Source organism: Chionomys nivalis, chromosome 26 (genome assembly GCF_950005125.1).
Source record: "Chionomys nivalis chromosome 26, mChiNiv1.1, whole genome shotgun sequence".
NCBI classification, from domain to species: domain Eukaryota; kingdom Metazoa; phylum Chordata; class Mammalia; order Rodentia; family Cricetidae; genus Chionomys; species Chionomys nivalis.
In genome coordinates, this window is record NC_080111.1 from 7,570,277 (window position 1) to 7,587,217 (window position 16,941).

A 16,941-nucleotide genomic window follows, 5' to 3' on the forward strand; every position below is an offset into this window, starting at 1 on the left:
GGAGTTGATTCTCTCCTTCGACCAAATGAATGCTAGGAACTGAAGTCAGGACATGAGGCTTAGGGGCAAGTGCCTTCACCCACTGAGCCATTTCACTCATCCCATTTGTGCTTTTTGCTTAAAAACACATTAATGGCTGGGTGTGGTGGTGGAAGCATTTAATCCCACCACTTGGAGGGAGATCTCTGTAAACTGAAGGCCAGCCTGGTCCACATAGGGAATCCTGGGCCAGCCAGACCCTGTTTCAAACACCATATATATAGTCAGCTCAAGATGGGTGAAGACAAGATCGACAAAGTCAACAGAGAAGGTTCCTTATGTTGAGAAGCTTGGGCCGAGTATGGTTTGATAAGTTCCTGACACCAATCTCTTCCTTCAGAGGAAGACAGGATGACTGACACCTCGGACCCCAAGAGGAGAAACCCTGCCTGCCAACACTCACAGAAGGAAGCATGCTGGGGTGGGGGTGGAGGGAGCGGGATCAGATTCTCTTCACATATCCACTGCCAACCAAAGGCTTCCCTGAAGGCAACCTTGATGACAGTGGACACTTGACCTGACCCCCATTAAACCATGACATGCCCCATGCTTTGGTGGGCTAGTCTTTGGTATTGTGTAGGCTTGCCGAGGTAACTACCTTAGGCCATGTCCAAAGCACAGCTCAAGATGCAGACCCATAAAGATCAATGTGCTGTGGTTTGAAGGTCAGGGGCAAGAGAAGGACTGCTCCAGAAGATGCGCCCAGAGTCCCATCTGCAAGCCATAAACCATCTTCTCATCAGAGAAGCCTGAGTTGCACATTACCAAACACAACCCTAAACACTGGAGTCTTTTACCGGGAGCCTCGTAATGAGAAACAAGCGCTCCGTTCTAGAACACCCAAGACACATTCCACAGCTGCTCTGTGTGTGTGTGTTTGAGTTCCTTGTTCGAAATGTTCATTTACAGTAGCAGCGAAGCATTCCCAGAAAAGATAAGACACACCCACGGTGGACATTTCTTCCATGTCCTGTGCTGCAGCCTAGCTACAAATACCACCACATTAAATGGCTCTAGGAAAAGATGCAAGCGAAGCCGCCTCTTTCCACCACGACATTCCTAAATAAGCATGTCAGAAATACAGCTAGCGCAGGGGCAGGAAGCAAGAAAGCCCAAGTCTCAGACTGGTAAAAGGAAGAGACACCACTTCTTATGAACCCTGCCGGGTAAGGAACGGAACAGAGAACGAAGCGTTAACGGCTTCCTGAGCTTCGTGTCTTTCCTGTCTTGCCAGCCAGGCCAGCAGGCATGGCGTCTCCTCTGAAGCATGAGTTTCAGAGTAATGCTCACGGTTCAAGACTGTCTCCAGGAGGAAAGGAGGGGCTGAGCCAGAGCAGAAAAGACAACAGGGAGGGGTTCTGACCCTCCATGCCAAGAGCTGCCGGCCCTACCAACCTCCAGACAGCTCCACGTTCGTCCACCCCTAATCTTGTCCTTCTGTGCTCTGAGCAAAGGGTTGAGCCAAACTGTTCCTCTAGCCTGGATTCTAAAAGGATGCTTTTGACTTTGTGTATATATACATATATGTATATAAATATACACACATATGGGTATATTTATATATGCATTATATGTGTGTATTGTGTTTATCTGTATGTGTATATGTATATGCATATACATATGGTATATTTATGTGTGTATGTATATATGTGTATGTGTGTATGTATGTATATATCTACCAAATGTGTACTTAATATCTGCAAAAACCAGAAGGAAGTGTGAGATTCCCTGGAACTAAGAGTTCCAGACAGTTAGTTGTGAGTTGCCATGTATGTACTGGTAACCAAACCCAGATCCTCTGCACAAGCAGTCAGTGCTCTTGCTATAGAGCCATCTTACAATCTCTAATTTCAAATTTCATTTTTACTATAAGGATGGTTCATACCAAAGGTAGATGCCATGCTCCAATCCAGTGGCCCAGAGCTGACTGACGGGCCGGTATTTTTGGCCCTTTCTCCCATTCACATGTTAAAGCTCTAACCCTCAATGGGACAGCACTGAGCGGTGAGCCTTTGGGAAATATTGAAGCTGGAGTCCTGAGTGTGGCATGGAGTATGGAGAGGGGACAGCATGGAACTCACATGGGCATCGAGGTGGCACTTGTCCCTGAGATAAGAGAGGGTCTCCAAATGAAACCTACTTAGTCTTGGTCTTCTAGCCTCCAGAAGTATGAGCTAAGATAGCTAAGAACAGAGCTTGGGAGATGCATCTGCAGCCAGGTTTGGGCTTTCTGCAGCCATTCCTTATCAAAATTACCAAAATATCACTGCACCATCAACTGTGAGTGCCAGCCCACTTCTGAAAAGCAAATCAAAGGACGTTAAATGAAGACCGAGTGGCAAGAAGGATTTCTATGCAAGAAAGCTCCTTTTCCGGGGGTTAGCTATGCCCTCTGTTAAGTATCGCTAGGGTGGGGCTTACTTCCTCCAGAGCGTGGCCAGGACTGTGTCCTCTTCCCTCCCTGACTTCACCAGGCAGCTGAAGTATCCTGAACACAGTTGGCTGTTTGAACCGCAACAAGCACACACTCGCGCAACCCTTACCTTCCAGGACAGGGTTGGACTGCAGAAGCTGCTCCTTGACTTCATTCACTTCGGCTCCTTTGCCGCACACGGCCGCCACATAGGACATAACCAGCTTGCTGGCCTCTGTGGAGGGAAACAGACCTGTTGTTACTCAGTCACAAAGAGACTGAATCACGTGGGAAGAGAGGACTCACTAGGAATCCACGGGTCTTTACTTCTGGGTGGAAACCGTGTTTCAGGCATATCTACAGCTGTGGATTTTCAGCTGGCATACCATCGATTCAGTTAAGACACAGCTTGCCTGGAAGTTTACCTCTGAGATGTTAAAATGAAGGCTAAGTTACATTGTCAACAAAAGTCCCTGCAGGAGAATCATACTATACATTATCAAAGTGATCAAGCACATATAACAATGTTCTGTACATAATACAAGGCAAAAAAATAAACTTGCTCAGCTGAGTGCCTTTGCCAAACATATCTCTGAAGTTTAAAAGAATGGCTTCTCTTCAAAACGGTTTCTCAGGCAAACTGTCTTGTTCACAATTGGGCCAGACGGATTACTCTTCAATATCAAAAGAGAGCAGGGAATGGGGGATTCGCAGTCTGCCAGGGCAGAGTCGCTGCTGTAGGCTTTACTAGTAAACGAAGGTCAGGCTGCTGAGGAACCCACCGCGGAGAGCAGACCACTCCTAGCTCACATTGGGAAGGGACAAGCGCTGTGTTGTTTGTTTAATCCTTCCTGCCAGTCAGTGACCCTTCCCTCAACAATCTTCCACACAGAACCACTTCATTCCAAAGGACACCAGCGTGGCTCAAAGAGAAGGTGATCCCAGGTCCACCGTGAGGGGGGGACAGGAAAGCAAGTGTCCTCGTCGAGGGGCTTCTCAGAGCCTTTCCGATGCGCCTGGATGATGGAGGAAGGTCACTGGCTCATAAAGAAACTGCCTTGGCCCGCCTTTAGGTGGGTGGAGTAAACAGAACAGAATGCTGGGAGGAAGAGGAAGTGAGCTCATACGCCTTAGCTCTGCTCTCTGGGGCAGATGCGATGAAGCTCCGACCCAGGATGGACGTAGGCTAGAATCTTCCCGGTAAGCGCACCTTGGGGTGCTAAACATTATTAGAAATGGGCTAGTCCAGGTGCGAGAGTTAGCCGAGAAGAGGCTAGATATAATGGGCCAAGCAGTATTTAAAAGAATACAGTTTGTGTGTTGCTATTTCGGGGCATAAGCTAGCCAGGCGACCAGGAGCTGGGGCGGCAGGAACACAGCCCGCAGCTCCCCACTACACCTGGATACCGTGGATCCGCAAAAGGGGTCTACAGCGCTGCGTTCCCTGCAAGTTTCTCAGCCATCGAGTCTGTTCCCTGCCCACGTGTCTGGTTCCAAGGATCCACAGTCAACATCTAGGAAATTCTCAACCAAGTACCATCAGAACAAAACAGCATGGTCCAGGCAATCAGGGAGGACGAACCAATCTTAATATCCGGCACTTTTTCAAATCCCTATTCAGTGCCACTGTCTAGGAGGAGGAGGAGGAAGGCCTTCTCTTGTGTATGAAGATGCCACTGCACAGGGACAAAATAAGGCTACCCTGGCATGACGGTGTCTCGCGGGATTCCATCCCCTCTCCCCACAGGGGAATCAAAGGATGAACACGCCCAACAGCATTTTGCACGCGCTGCCTGTCATGTACATGTAGACTCCTGAATGACATGCTAGTGTCAACTAACACGGATGTGAAAAACAACAAGAATCAACATAGTTCCTAAGATGACTCCTTTGGGAACCCCAGCACTTATGACGTAAAGAAAGAAACCAACTGGACGAGCCTTAAGAACTAAAGCTAGAACCCGGGTACTCGCTCAGCAACTAGCGATAAAGCTCGGTCCAGTTTTCTTCCGGGTAACCTAAAAGGATCCTTACAAGTTCTCTAGCAGTCTGTGATGATCTGATACACTCTCCCTTTAGCAAGGTGCAAGGAGACTCTTTTTATCTTTGCAAGATCACATGAAATAGCCTTCATTTAAAGTCTCCAAACTACATATTCCATTTCTCTTGAGTCTCTAGTGGCCACATTTCCCTCTGCCCTTGATCTGAAGGGGAACCCCCTCTTCTAGATCTTCTGGATGCCAGCATCCTCCGCTGCTGGTCTTGGGATCTGCTCAGGATCTCCAGAAATGATGTCTATATTCTACATCTGCAGCCCAATTCGCACACTGCCTGGCCCTTCTTCCCCATTGCCCACCCCGTCACCATTATACTCGTATATACTAGAATAGCCTCCTTTTTTCAGACCAATTTCTGGTCTTTCCAGTCTTTACAAAACTAGCAAATTGAATCTATTTACAGACAAAAATGACAGTCTTAAACGGACGTTGCTTAGGATAAAAGGATAAGTGTTCTGTTAGGCAAACCAACAGCAAACATAAAAGGTCCGGCTGTTTTGTTTATTCTGGTAACCATGGAGCTTTCTCCAGCCACGCCTCATACTTCAGACTCAGCTACACCGACTCCTCTGGAAATCCTGCTTTGGTTCAGATGAACCTGGGATAGACTGCCTTGGTGGGGAGAGAGAAGCCACTGGTAGAGCTGGGTGCTAGAACCCATGTGGCCTCTTGCACACCCCTGGGTGGTCAAAACAGAAACGGGATTGGGTCTGGGGGCAGATCTCTCAGGATGTCCACTGGGCTTAGATCATCTGATTGTTGAAATGCTTATAAGCCTACAGAACCCACTGGCATGTAGAGATGGTTTAATTTAAATAGGAATGTAGGCACTTTTACTATCTTTAAAACTTATTTAAGAAATCCTAATAGTCTTTGAGTATAGTTCAAGGATGCGGCTCATGTTTTAACAGCTTACTTCTAAGTTGGTAGAAAGTTATCTATGCTCAGACTCTTAATTACCTTCAGGAATTCCTCTCCACGGCTCATTTTAATAATTAATTTCTGGAAACAGGAATTAAAAATAAAATTTTTTCAAAAAGCCAAGGGGAAGGCTCAGGGGGTACAAGTGCTTGCTGCTCGTGCCTGACAGCCTTCGTTGGCATCCCTGGAGCCCATGAGGAAGTCACAAGGTGGACGAGGAGGAGTCCGTGGGGCTGCCCTCTGACCACTGGAGCCATGCCCTTGCACACAAATATGAGCACATTTCTTCAAACAGAGCCATTCTTTCTAAAAGCGATAGCGCCTACATTTTTTATCGCTGACACAATATCTGATCTTTAACTCAAGTAGTTCATGACACAGCTACTTTGGAAAAAAGGAAACGTAGGACACGCTACACGGCCATGTATTGTCTGGATGTTTCCACGCCTCTTTAGGCCAGAAAAGCATCACCTGTATGACCACGCAAGCTTGATACAGGCTTTCAGTTTCATTTCCTTCTGGTTCTAAAGTTCAGATAAATTTGAATCTGCATTCAAATTTTTTATATGTTTATAAAAAACCAAATCCTCACATAATAACCCCTATAAACACAGTGCTGCAGATAAGGAAAAACTGGAGAGCATCCTCCAGAGTTCAAAACTGAGTTTTTTAAACACTGACTATTAAGCCTACAAATACAGATTCTTTTTTTAAAAAAGTATTTTTTATGGTTTATTTAACTTTATTTTATGTGCATTGGTGTGAAGGTGTCAGATCCCCTGCAACTAGATCTTTAGACAGTTGTGAGCTGCCATGTGGGTGCTGGGAATTGAACCCGGGTCCTCTGGAAGAGCAGTCAGTGCTCTTAACCACTGAGCCGTCTCTCCAGCCCCCAAATACAGATTCTTTTTTTTTTTTTTTTTGGCTTTTCGAGACAGGGTTTCTCTGTGATTTTGGAGCCGGTCCTGAAACTAGCTCTTGTAGACCAGGCTGGTCTCGAACTCACAGAGATCCGCCTGCCTCTGCCTCCCAAGTGCTGGGATTAAAGGTGTGCGCCACCACCGCCCTGCCCAAATACAGATTCTTAAACTTGGCAAAGTGTAACCACACAGCTTAGAATCGGTCTGGATGCATCATTTCTAACCCCGGCATAATCACGTTTATGCTTTCACGAATCTGAACCTTCAGCTCCGCCGGCAGTCAGACAAAAACACAATCTTCAAGGCCAAAATCACTTCTCATAAAACATAGTAGGGTGTTTAAGGTTTAACCCATACTAACAGACAAATAGTAAGTTACCTCTAGATCAGAATATCTATGCCATAATTAATTCCCATAAGGAACCAAAAGGATTTATAGACGGTAGATTATAACTCTGGAGACTTTAAAGTACTATATGTACTTCAAAATAACTGATCTGTCATATTCTTTGGCATCTGGCATTGGGTTTTGAATAACGTTATTACAAATGTATTTTATCATGGTGGAGGTGATGGAGAAGAGGTACCACAAAGACACTTGTGATCTTGAGACCAAAGCATGGGACCTCCCCAGGCACTAACACCTCTCTCTCCATGTTCACTGAGGGCACTGTTTGGAGTCAGTCTCAGTACTGGTTGGATGGGTGGGTGGGTGGGAGCTGTCAGGATGAGCAAACTCATCTTGAGCACCTAGTAAATCTGTCCAGGAGTTAGCAGACATCTGTAACAGTTGTGGTCATCGATGCATGCAATAACATACGTCACAGACAAGTCATGGATATCAGACTGCAAACAGAAAGGGCCATACATTTACATGAATACACAGTCAGACAGACAAACAGACTCACTCTGATGGATTTGTCTACCTCTCCATCTCCCTGATTGAGATACCTAAGCTTTTCTAGGGAGTCAGCTTACAAAGGTCTGGTGTTTGAGAATCAAGAGTAAGAATGCCTGTCAGGTGGTGATGGTAGCACTTGCCCTTAATCTCAGCACTCAGAAGACAGAGGCGGGTCTCTGAGTCCAAGGGCAGCCTGGTCTACAGAATGAGTTCTAGGACAGCCAGGGCTACACAGAGAAACCCTGTTTCGAAAAACAAAACAAAACAACAACAACAACAAAAAACAAAGCAAGAATGCCTGCCCCAACGAGGCCACATTTGTGTCCAGTAAAACAACCTTTCCGCTACTTAGAAAGATTTCCTGCTTTAGAATCCCCACGGCTTCACAGCCCAGCTACAGCAAATCCAAATCAACTGGACAGGAAACCAGGAACTCTATCAATGAAAACAAAAAGGCCAAAATTTTGCAATAAGAAATACAATCATGGGGCCAGCGAGATGGCTTAGTGGGTAAAGGTGCCTGCAGCCAAGCCTGGCAGCCAGAGTTCGATCCCTGTGACATATATGATGGAAGGAGAGAATCAGTCCCCTCTAGTTGTCCTCTGATGTCTAGACATGTGACAGGACACATGTGCCCCCAAATAAATAAATGAATGAATGAATGAATGAATGAATAAATAAATAAATAAATAAATAAGAAAAACAGAGAGATGCAGGCTTGCTGGCTGGTGACATTTTCACTGAAATAAATCATATGTAATCTACCTCTGAAGAGAGCCACAGACTCGCTGGTGACGCCTACAAAATACATGTGCCAGGAAGAACCAAAACAGAGCTGGGTGCATGGCGGCCTTGAGCCCGCTTAGCTGCCCTGCGGCACGTGTTTCCAGGACTCTGAAACACACTTCAGTGCTGAGGCCACACACAGCAAGCGGGAGCCTCACGGCTAGCTCGCAGAGTTACCAAAGACATGAACTGGAGGGAGGCCAGTAGGGGTTTAGGCCCGAAGGTTTTAATGAGCAAGGCAGGCTCCAGAACTCTTCAAGCAGACGGTAAATGAGTTCCTAGAAACGTATGGAACTGTGAAGTTAGGAACTGAGTAACTTCAGAGTATTTGCTCGTGTCAGGGTGGTGTTCTCAGGTGCACTATGTACTTTGCGGTCCTTGGAGACACGCAGATCTGATGGCTCCCTCGTGTGCTGCCTCTGCCACGAAGGCTGAATTCATAGGCGTGTACTCCAAATTTGTTCACCGTCTCGAAAGAGTTGGGCCCTTTTAAAAGGCATGATGAATTTTTCATTTAGCACAGCGGTGATGAATTAAACGGCACCCCTAAAGCACTCAGAGAGTTCACGCCTCTCCCTAAGAGCCCGTATTATACAACCCGGCGGCAAAAGACTGTCTCCAGTGTTTACGACCAATAACATCATCCTCTGCCAAGGGGGTTTTATGACACAGTTAAATTAATTACTTCATATAAAATAAGCCCTCTGACACCGCTCGGCAGTTCTATCTAAACTGCTAAGCACAGATCCGAAATGAAAATACTCTATGTAACGGACACCGTGCATTTCAGGCCCTCTGGAAATGCCAAGTCTGTTCCCTGTCATGTGCGTACTAACAAAAGCTAAACAGCGGCACGCACACAGAACTCAAAGTATTAAACCTGCGACTGAGATGATGTGCTGTTGGAAAAGTGGTCTGGCTTCTTCTCTCCTCCCTCAGAACCGAGATGAAAAGCCCTCTCCAGATTCCTCACATGCTACATCTCTGCATTGACTTCTGTCATTTCATTTCCTCATAGATAACTTCGTGAAACAGAGAGGTTTTTTTTTTGGCTTTTCGAGACAGGGTTTCTCTGTAGCTTTGGAGCCTGTCCTGGAACTAGCTCTTGAAGACCAGGCTGGCCTCGAACTCACAGAGATCCGCCTGCCTCTGCCTCCCCAGTACTGGGATCAAAGGCGTGAGCCACCACCGCCTGGCTGAAACAGAGACTCTGGAAAGAAACCAAGCATTGCTGGTACATTCCCCTGCTTTTTAATGGAGGCAAAGGATGGCTGTAGGGGCAACAAACCAAAGTAAACTGGCATCTCATTAAGAAGGGTCAACTCCCTAAGGCCACGCAGTCAAGGAAAGATGAAGCCCATGATTGGGGCCAGAGATGGCACAAATAAAACTCGAATCCAGTGCTGGGATATACTGGTCGGTACCCAATGGTGCCTTGTCCCCTGACGTGAGAGACGCGCTATCCACAGAATACCAACTATGGGCATCAAACTCACGCACAGCAGCTACGGCCACCTGGCTCCTGCGGGCCACCTGCCTTCTTTATTGCTGTCATTCAGCCGCCATGGGAAAGGTCGGTCTGGGGGTGGCCTCACCTGTTTTTCCTGCTCCGCTTTCTCCTGTAATGAGTATGCATTGGTCCTTATCTTGGTCACGGAGGGATCTGTACGCTTCATCTGACAGAGCAAAGCTGCAAGAAAAAAAATATGGGGAAACAGCCTTAGCATTCAAGTAGTTAGTGTGTGACTAGCAGGTAACTCTGAGTTCTTTAAGGGCCTCTGTGATTGGCTTCAAAGAACGGGAAATCGTCACATTTTATTTCTTCCCGATTTTTAAAATGTATAAATCAACATATCCATCCTTTCTAACTAATTTACCTTTCCCCATGCATTCTTGACTAAGAAAATGACACTGGTTTATTGTAGTTTGAAATTAAGTTTTATTCAACCCGCGCGTGGTGTTTATACTGAAATCTAGGTCATTCAGAGAAGCAAGGAGAAAATGCTACACTGCATGTCCATAACTGGATAATTTTGAGATCATATTGTTCAGGGCATTACTCAAGCATTTCCAATATAAAGAGGAAGCCATTATCAACTTATAGAAGCCTCAATATAATAAACAAAAAGAAAACTTTTTCCAAAGATTAGACAAACACTCAAACATCACAGAGTTGTTACTACTATGAAGCTAAATACAGAGCAGTGACCTTCACAATGCAACATCTTGCATTGGGTACCACACTGGGTACCATGGAGTTGGCTGCAGCTCTGGTCCACTGTCTGCTGGCTAGCTTCTCATCCTACCTTACGACAACAGACAGAACTTCCCTATCAAGACAGCCAGGCTAATCCACCTGTTGGTCTGTCCCTTCTCGAATTGTACTAATAAAGTAAATTTCCCCCTTTTTTAGTCACTGAATAGTAATGAAAAAATTCTGGGTGATACAATAAATATTTTTTATCAACTTCCTACCATTTGTTAACCAGTCATTTACTGGAAGTTGAGTGTGTGTCAAGAACACACTGGGGACACAAAATAATCCTCAGCCTCTTCCGCGAGGCTCTCATTTGAAAGTAGAGAAGAGGCAAGCAGGAATAGCTCAAGTCCGGTGATAATGGAGAAAACAGGCAGGAGAGAGCTAGACAGGAACCCCAAGAGGGAAGGCAATGGAGGTGGAGAAATGTCAAGGGTGGAAAAGTTAGTTCCAAAGAATGAATTTGCAAGGCAAAGAGCTTCCGGGCATAAGCAAAGGCCAGAGACACCAGGTTATAAGCAGTTCCACGCTGTGGGAAGGCATGAGGAAAGGGACCTGAAAGGGGTCTACCCAGGGTGCAAATTAAGAACAAAAGATATGCTATAGCAGTCATGCTATAGGGCTATACATGGGAGTGGAAAGGTCAGCCCTGGGAGCTATGAGCAGTTCCACTTACTAGAATTTTCCACAGTCTGTTATGTTTACTCATTTTAAATCTCATAAGACTAGCTCAAGCAAGGACATAGCTTCACACGGCCAGCATGAACTGACCCTACTCTCGCTTATAGTGTCTCTGCGTTTGGCTGAGGCACAGTTTGACATGACAGCATGGAGGAAGCAGGGGAACTTAGACCCAGCACGGTCACTTTGTAACCCTCGCATCTCCGTATCTGTGGTCATAAAAGGACACGGAGGGAGCAAACTAAGCACAGTGTTGAAGAAATGTATGAGCAAAAATAAAGAGAGGCAGACGGAAAGGAGTATTCTGATGGTGCCAGCATGGGAGTCATGGCTGCACAGAGCTACACAAGGTGACTCAGACTTATTTTACATGTAATGGGTGTTTTCCTTGCATGGATGTACAGCACGCACATGCCTGCGGATGTCAGAGGGGACAGCAGATCCCCGGGAACTGGATTTGCAGATGAGCTGCCATGTGGGTTCTGGGAACCGAACCTGGATCTTCTACAAGAGCAGCAAATGCTCTTAACCACGATGCTCCAGCCTTTCCAGCCTTTGCTCCGGGTAATGCATTTGAACAGAGGACACCTCTGTCTGTCTGTCTGTCCGTCCGTCTGTCTGTCGTCTGTCTCCCAGCCCATCAAGGCCCATCTGACTGTCTCTGCATAATCTAAACCTTGTTCTTGGTCTACTGCAGCTCGTGGCCTCAGCCTTCTTTCTCCAGCATCTGCCTCCTCAGGCAGAAGTCGGTAACAGTCCCCTTCACCACCGCACCAGAAAATGGAGCGATAAGGATTAGAGAGGCAGAGCAAATGCTAGAAGTGATGTGGGAGTCCCCTCTCTGTGCTGTGATTACCACCAAGGAATAAAGAAACTGCTTTGGACCTATAGTAAGGCAGAACTTAGGCAGGGAAAGCTAGGCTGAATGCTGGGAGGAAGAAGGACGGAGTCAGAGAGAAGCCATGAAGCCGCCAGAGACAGACTCTGGAACTGTAAGATGCACAGATTAATAGAAATGGGTTAAATTAATATAAGAGTTAGCCAGTAAGAAGCTAGAGCTAATGGGCCAAGCAGTGATTTAATTAATTCAGTTTCTGTATGATTACTTCGGGTCTAAGCTAGCTGGGCAGCCGGGAACCAACAAGCGGCCTCTTCCAGCACAGAAGTGATTCCTGGGCCACCATCTACCACCATCTTCAAGACCTCCAATGGTCACTTGCAGTGGTCAAAATGTCCATGTACAAAATGGACCATGTGGCCAATTATTTGAGTTGAGGATTAAAGGATATAAAGGTGTTTTCGCAGAAGCAGACCCCAATAAATGACAGAACAGCTTTCTGTGTCATAGCTGGCTACACACACAAGTTATTTCCTCCTCCCACAATATAAGCTCCTGCATGCTGAGGCTTTCTAGCCAATTAAACTTTGTGTCACGCCCACACCTTTGAATCTAAAAGGTAACACAAGCAATGGATGAAAGAATTCATGCATGCATTTTCTCCAAACAAGGGAATGTCAGTCCTGGAGCGAGCCAGCTCCGTACAGAACAACAAATAGCTAGAAACTCATTCTCTCTGTGACCTTCATGCAGGAAAAGAAAGCATTGCTTAGAGTTTCTATTACCCTCCTATACCTCCAACTCCCAGACACCAGTTCAGGGATGCCACGTTCATTATCATCTCTGGTAAGCACGCCAGCAGAGCACACTACAGTGACTACAAATGACGTTTTTTCTAGCCACACACATTAACTCAGCTCTTCACTGATGGCCGAATACAGACAGGACTCTGGCGGTGGTTCCAGGACGGGATTTAGATTTATTTCTATATTATTATTTGATCTGCAAATAATGGAAAATGATTCAAACCTGAATGACTGATTTGGCCCATAGATGCACTACAAAAAGGCTAGGGAAGAGACACCAAATAACCCTGCTGGGATTTACTGCAGAGCAAAACACCTAAGCCGAACACTTATTTTTTTCTATCTGCCCACACAGAAATAAAATTATCCCTCGGTATCTATGAAGACTTTTCTCCTCCTAGCACCTCCTTTCATTCCCCTCCCTGACTCTCTCTCCCTGACCACCCAAATGGTGGATGCTCAGGCCCCTTCCTTCTATAAAATGATGCTGCGTTTGCAAATGGCCCCTGCACATCTCCCGGAACAGTTTAAACCATCTCTAGGTGACTGTAATGCTTCCTACGAAGCCAGCGCCACCGATAGCTGCAATCTATATCGGGTGTGGGCTAACGGCGAAAGGAAAGTCTGCATACGTTCAGTGCAAATGTGTTGTGTTTTCCTGGCATTTTTGATCCAAGGAGGCTTGAATCCACGGATGCCGAAAACCAACGATACCTAACTGCATAAGAACCTGATCCATCTGATGAGCGGTGTAATTTTAACTTAAGACAAAAAAAAATAATAATAATAACAAAATAAATAAAAAGAAAAAAAATGAAAGGGATAATTTCTTTTTAAGCCTGTGGAAAGCAACATGAAACTTTACCAAAATACTCAAGCTTGAAGAAAGTTGGTTTAGTCTGTGGCACGCCCACCTGGAGTCAGAATCATGCTCGCTCTCTCTCTCTCTCTCTCTCTCTCTCTCTCTCGCCTAACTCACAGACACAGAGCACGTGACTTCTTCTTCTAACGACAAAAGGCAAAAGGAACGCCACAAAAAACAGAACCCTTTTCTGAATGCACTCTTCTTCCTCCATGGTAACTCTGCACACACTCACCCCCGAGGCCACCATTTGTAACTGTAAACTGAAGCCATATGCCAGGCCTCCGAGCCTCTCCTCTATCATTAAAGAGCCTAAATAAATCTCCAGAAAAGTTTTAGCTAAAAGCAGTCATGGTCCACATGTTCCTCATTATTCTGGGACATGTCAGCATTATTTACCACACACACGGGGAGAAACTGTTAGGATTTAAGGACAAAAGCCTGGGGGAGGGGCATGAATCCGCCCCACCCTATGAATAGCAGAGATTCTGAGCCTCTCCTACCTTCAAGTGGAGCCCAAAGAATAAGGGTGACCCGGGGTTCCCAAGACTTTCAGATTAGTCACGCAGCTGCCCACGGAGCACACCGGACTTTCCCAGCAAGCACCAAGACACTGCGCATTTTCAAACAGCTCCGTCTAGTACCATGTTTTCGGTTTCAAAAGTTTGGTTTGGGGCTCATCTGTTATTTTCTGTGAGGGAGGAGGGTGAGTTGCACATCCAGAAGAGCCCGACTGGTGTTTTATGTTCCTCCTCTACCTATTTCTACCCCGGAGTGTTTATCACAGGGGCTCCGCCTGCATGGTCGTCAGGGGCAAAGGGGTGGTTTCCCTCTCCACAGGCAGGGCTTCCTTCTCCACACGCCCTGCCCTCGAACTCACCATTTCCTCGCTATGTTCGTTTCACCCCAAGTGCAAAACGGCTAAGATGCATGAACTACCTCGAAGTGCCAGCCCTACCACCTAAGCATGGGCACCCGCCGGAGAGCACCCAGGTTTTGCCTCAGGCTCTCCCCTAATGGGTGGATTGGAAATGTGCCCAGTCAGTTCTGAGTGCTCTCTCAGTGGGACCTCTCTATTAACCAGTGTCTGACAGAACAACCTGTCTCAGAAAACTCTGCTCAACTCAGATAACCAAGTCTGCCCCCTGTCTCCAATGATTTCCTTCGGGGCTCTCAGAACGGAATTCCCTCCCATGTGATCCTGAACCCCAGAGATGCGCAACCACACTGGGGAATCCCTTCTCAATTCAGCCTCCTGCAAATAGCTCTCTGTGTCAACACTCTCTTCTAGAGCTAAAAACGCCAACTGTCTCTTTTCTAACCTTTCCAACCCTAGTCCAGCCCTGACATCTAAGTGGTTCTAAAGTAAGTTACCTTCCCCCCAAAAAATGTGCATCAAAATGTCCAAGTTCCATCTGCCAAATCTAACTTCACTTTGAGTCTGATCAAGAGACAAGACAGCCAACAAGAAGACATAAAGGATGTCGGGCGATGGTGGCACCCACCTTTAATCCCCAGCACTCAGGAGGCAGAGACCGATGGGTGGATCTCTGTGAGTTCGAGGCCAGTCTGGTCTACAAGAGCTAGTTCCAGGACAGGCTCCAAAGCTACAAAGAAACCAAAAAAAAAAAAAAAACCAAAGGAGAAGGAAAGGGAGAAAGGAGTCCCTAAGCTGACCTTCCTTGTAAAATACTTTGTGAAGGCCTTATATACCTAACTGCTTTGGACTGATAGTGCAGAAAGTTTGCCCTCTTGGAAAATGTCACCTTGCTATAAGTCAGTGTTACTTATGATGGTCACTCTATCACATTATGAAGGATGACTCCAGCTATTGGTACTTTTGTCTTGGACAGTTTTAGTGTACTCTGGCCGATGCCAGCACAAGCATTCGGGATTAAACTATTGACACAATGTGGATATCTCCTCATAGCTACACTGGCTAGAACCCCGACGACCCCCGCTTCAGAGCAAGATAGTGAAGAACAAAAATGAGCCTTTCTCAGAAGAGATGAGAGGAGCAAGATGTGAAGTGAAAGGGAACGGAAGGATGGAAAGGGGAGGCCTGGGGCCAGCGGGGAGGGTTCGGGCCTCGCCACGGCACTCTGACATGGCGCAGGGCGCGCATTCCAACACCAAGTCTACGCGGATTCTCTGAGTTTAAGGGTGTGTATCACAAATCCCGGAACCACTGAAAACATACAGTATCACAACTGGAATTTTAAAAAATTACTTTTTAAAAAACTGCGTGAGAAATAATAAGAAGAAGAATAATCATACCCAGACCAAGCAAAATCAATAAATGAGAGATGGGGGTGTGGCTCGGTGGGGAGAACCTGTCCAACAAGAATGCAGCACAGAATAAACCAGGTATAGCGTAATCCTGGCACCAATCCTGCCTGTGATCCAATCCTGCCTGTAATCAAGGCAGCGGAGCAGTCCAAGGTCATCCTCCTGTCGGGGCACCCAAGGACTGCCTGCAGCAACTCGAGACCCTATCTCAAACAAACCAAGTTTTAGAAGGTAAACTAAGCCAGTCACGTGGCCTATGAGAATAAATACAGAAGTGTGTGTCAAGATATACTGCCAACACAGAGTATGCTTAAACTCTGGTTTGTTTCTGTAAAGAGCCACACTATCGACATTAAAGCTCAGAGAAAGCTCAAACTGCCATCCCAATATAGAAAGTACTGTGTTCCAGTATAAAAAAACACAGTACTGCTAACACACACACACACACACACACACACGGTTTTTCGAGACAGGGTTTCTCTGTAGCTTTGGAGCCTGCCCTGGAACTAGCTCTTGTAGACCAGGCTGGTCTCGAACTCACAGAGATCCGCCTGCCTCTGCCTCCCATGTGCTGGGATTAAAAGCGTGCACCACCACTGCCCGGCTAAGATATATATTTTAATGATCTATAATTTAGTAAAAATATTTAACACTTTTAATTTCTAAGTTCACATACGCTCATAGTAGAAACAGAAGTGGTCATTATTCTTTGGGCTGCATTAACTGGAAAAGTCGTGTCTCCACTGGCCACCACATAAGGAAAATAGCATTTTTAAGAAGACACCTGTACTGAGCATGGAATAAAAGCTCAGATGTCAAGCTTTAGAGCAGGACATGGCAAAGAGGCTCTAGGTTCCTCCTTTAGAACCGGGCTGGTTTGCAGAACCACCCTCACCATCACTACGGGCCAGCTCGCCAACCTCAGTGTCCACCAGGCTCTTGATAACGTGTCAACTCAAAAATAAAGGCTAATCTCTGCGGTCACACGCGACCATTGGAGGGCAAAAGTCATGACGGTTCACATGTGTCATGGTTCGAGGAATGATAAAAAAAAAATATCCGAACGACTTGACAAGACACTCTTCTAAATGCAGCATTGAATTTAATTAAAAGTTCACATGCTGGTTACAGAAAACAATCTAGCCTGAACTGAGGGTATTAACTCAGTAAT

General features: G+C 46.1%; 1 protein-coding gene across 5 annotated transcripts in view; it reads right to left on the minus strand.

Moving 5' to 3' along the window:
- Window positions 1–16,941, minus strand: part of Myo1b (myosin IB) — a 149,445-nt gene that overhangs the window by 68,788 nt on the left and 63,716 nt on the right. For all 5 annotated transcript variants that reach the window (XM_057758574.1, XM_057758573.1, XM_057758572.1 and 2 more), the window contains exons 4-5: window positions 9,633–9,727; window positions 2,583–2,687 (exon numbers count right to left, since the gene is read on the minus strand). In XM_057758574.1, the coding sequence (XP_057614557.1) occupies window positions 2,583–2,687; window positions 9,633–9,727 (200 nt within the window). The remainder of the gene's footprint in view (window positions 1–2,582; window positions 2,688–9,632; window positions 9,728–16,941) is intronic.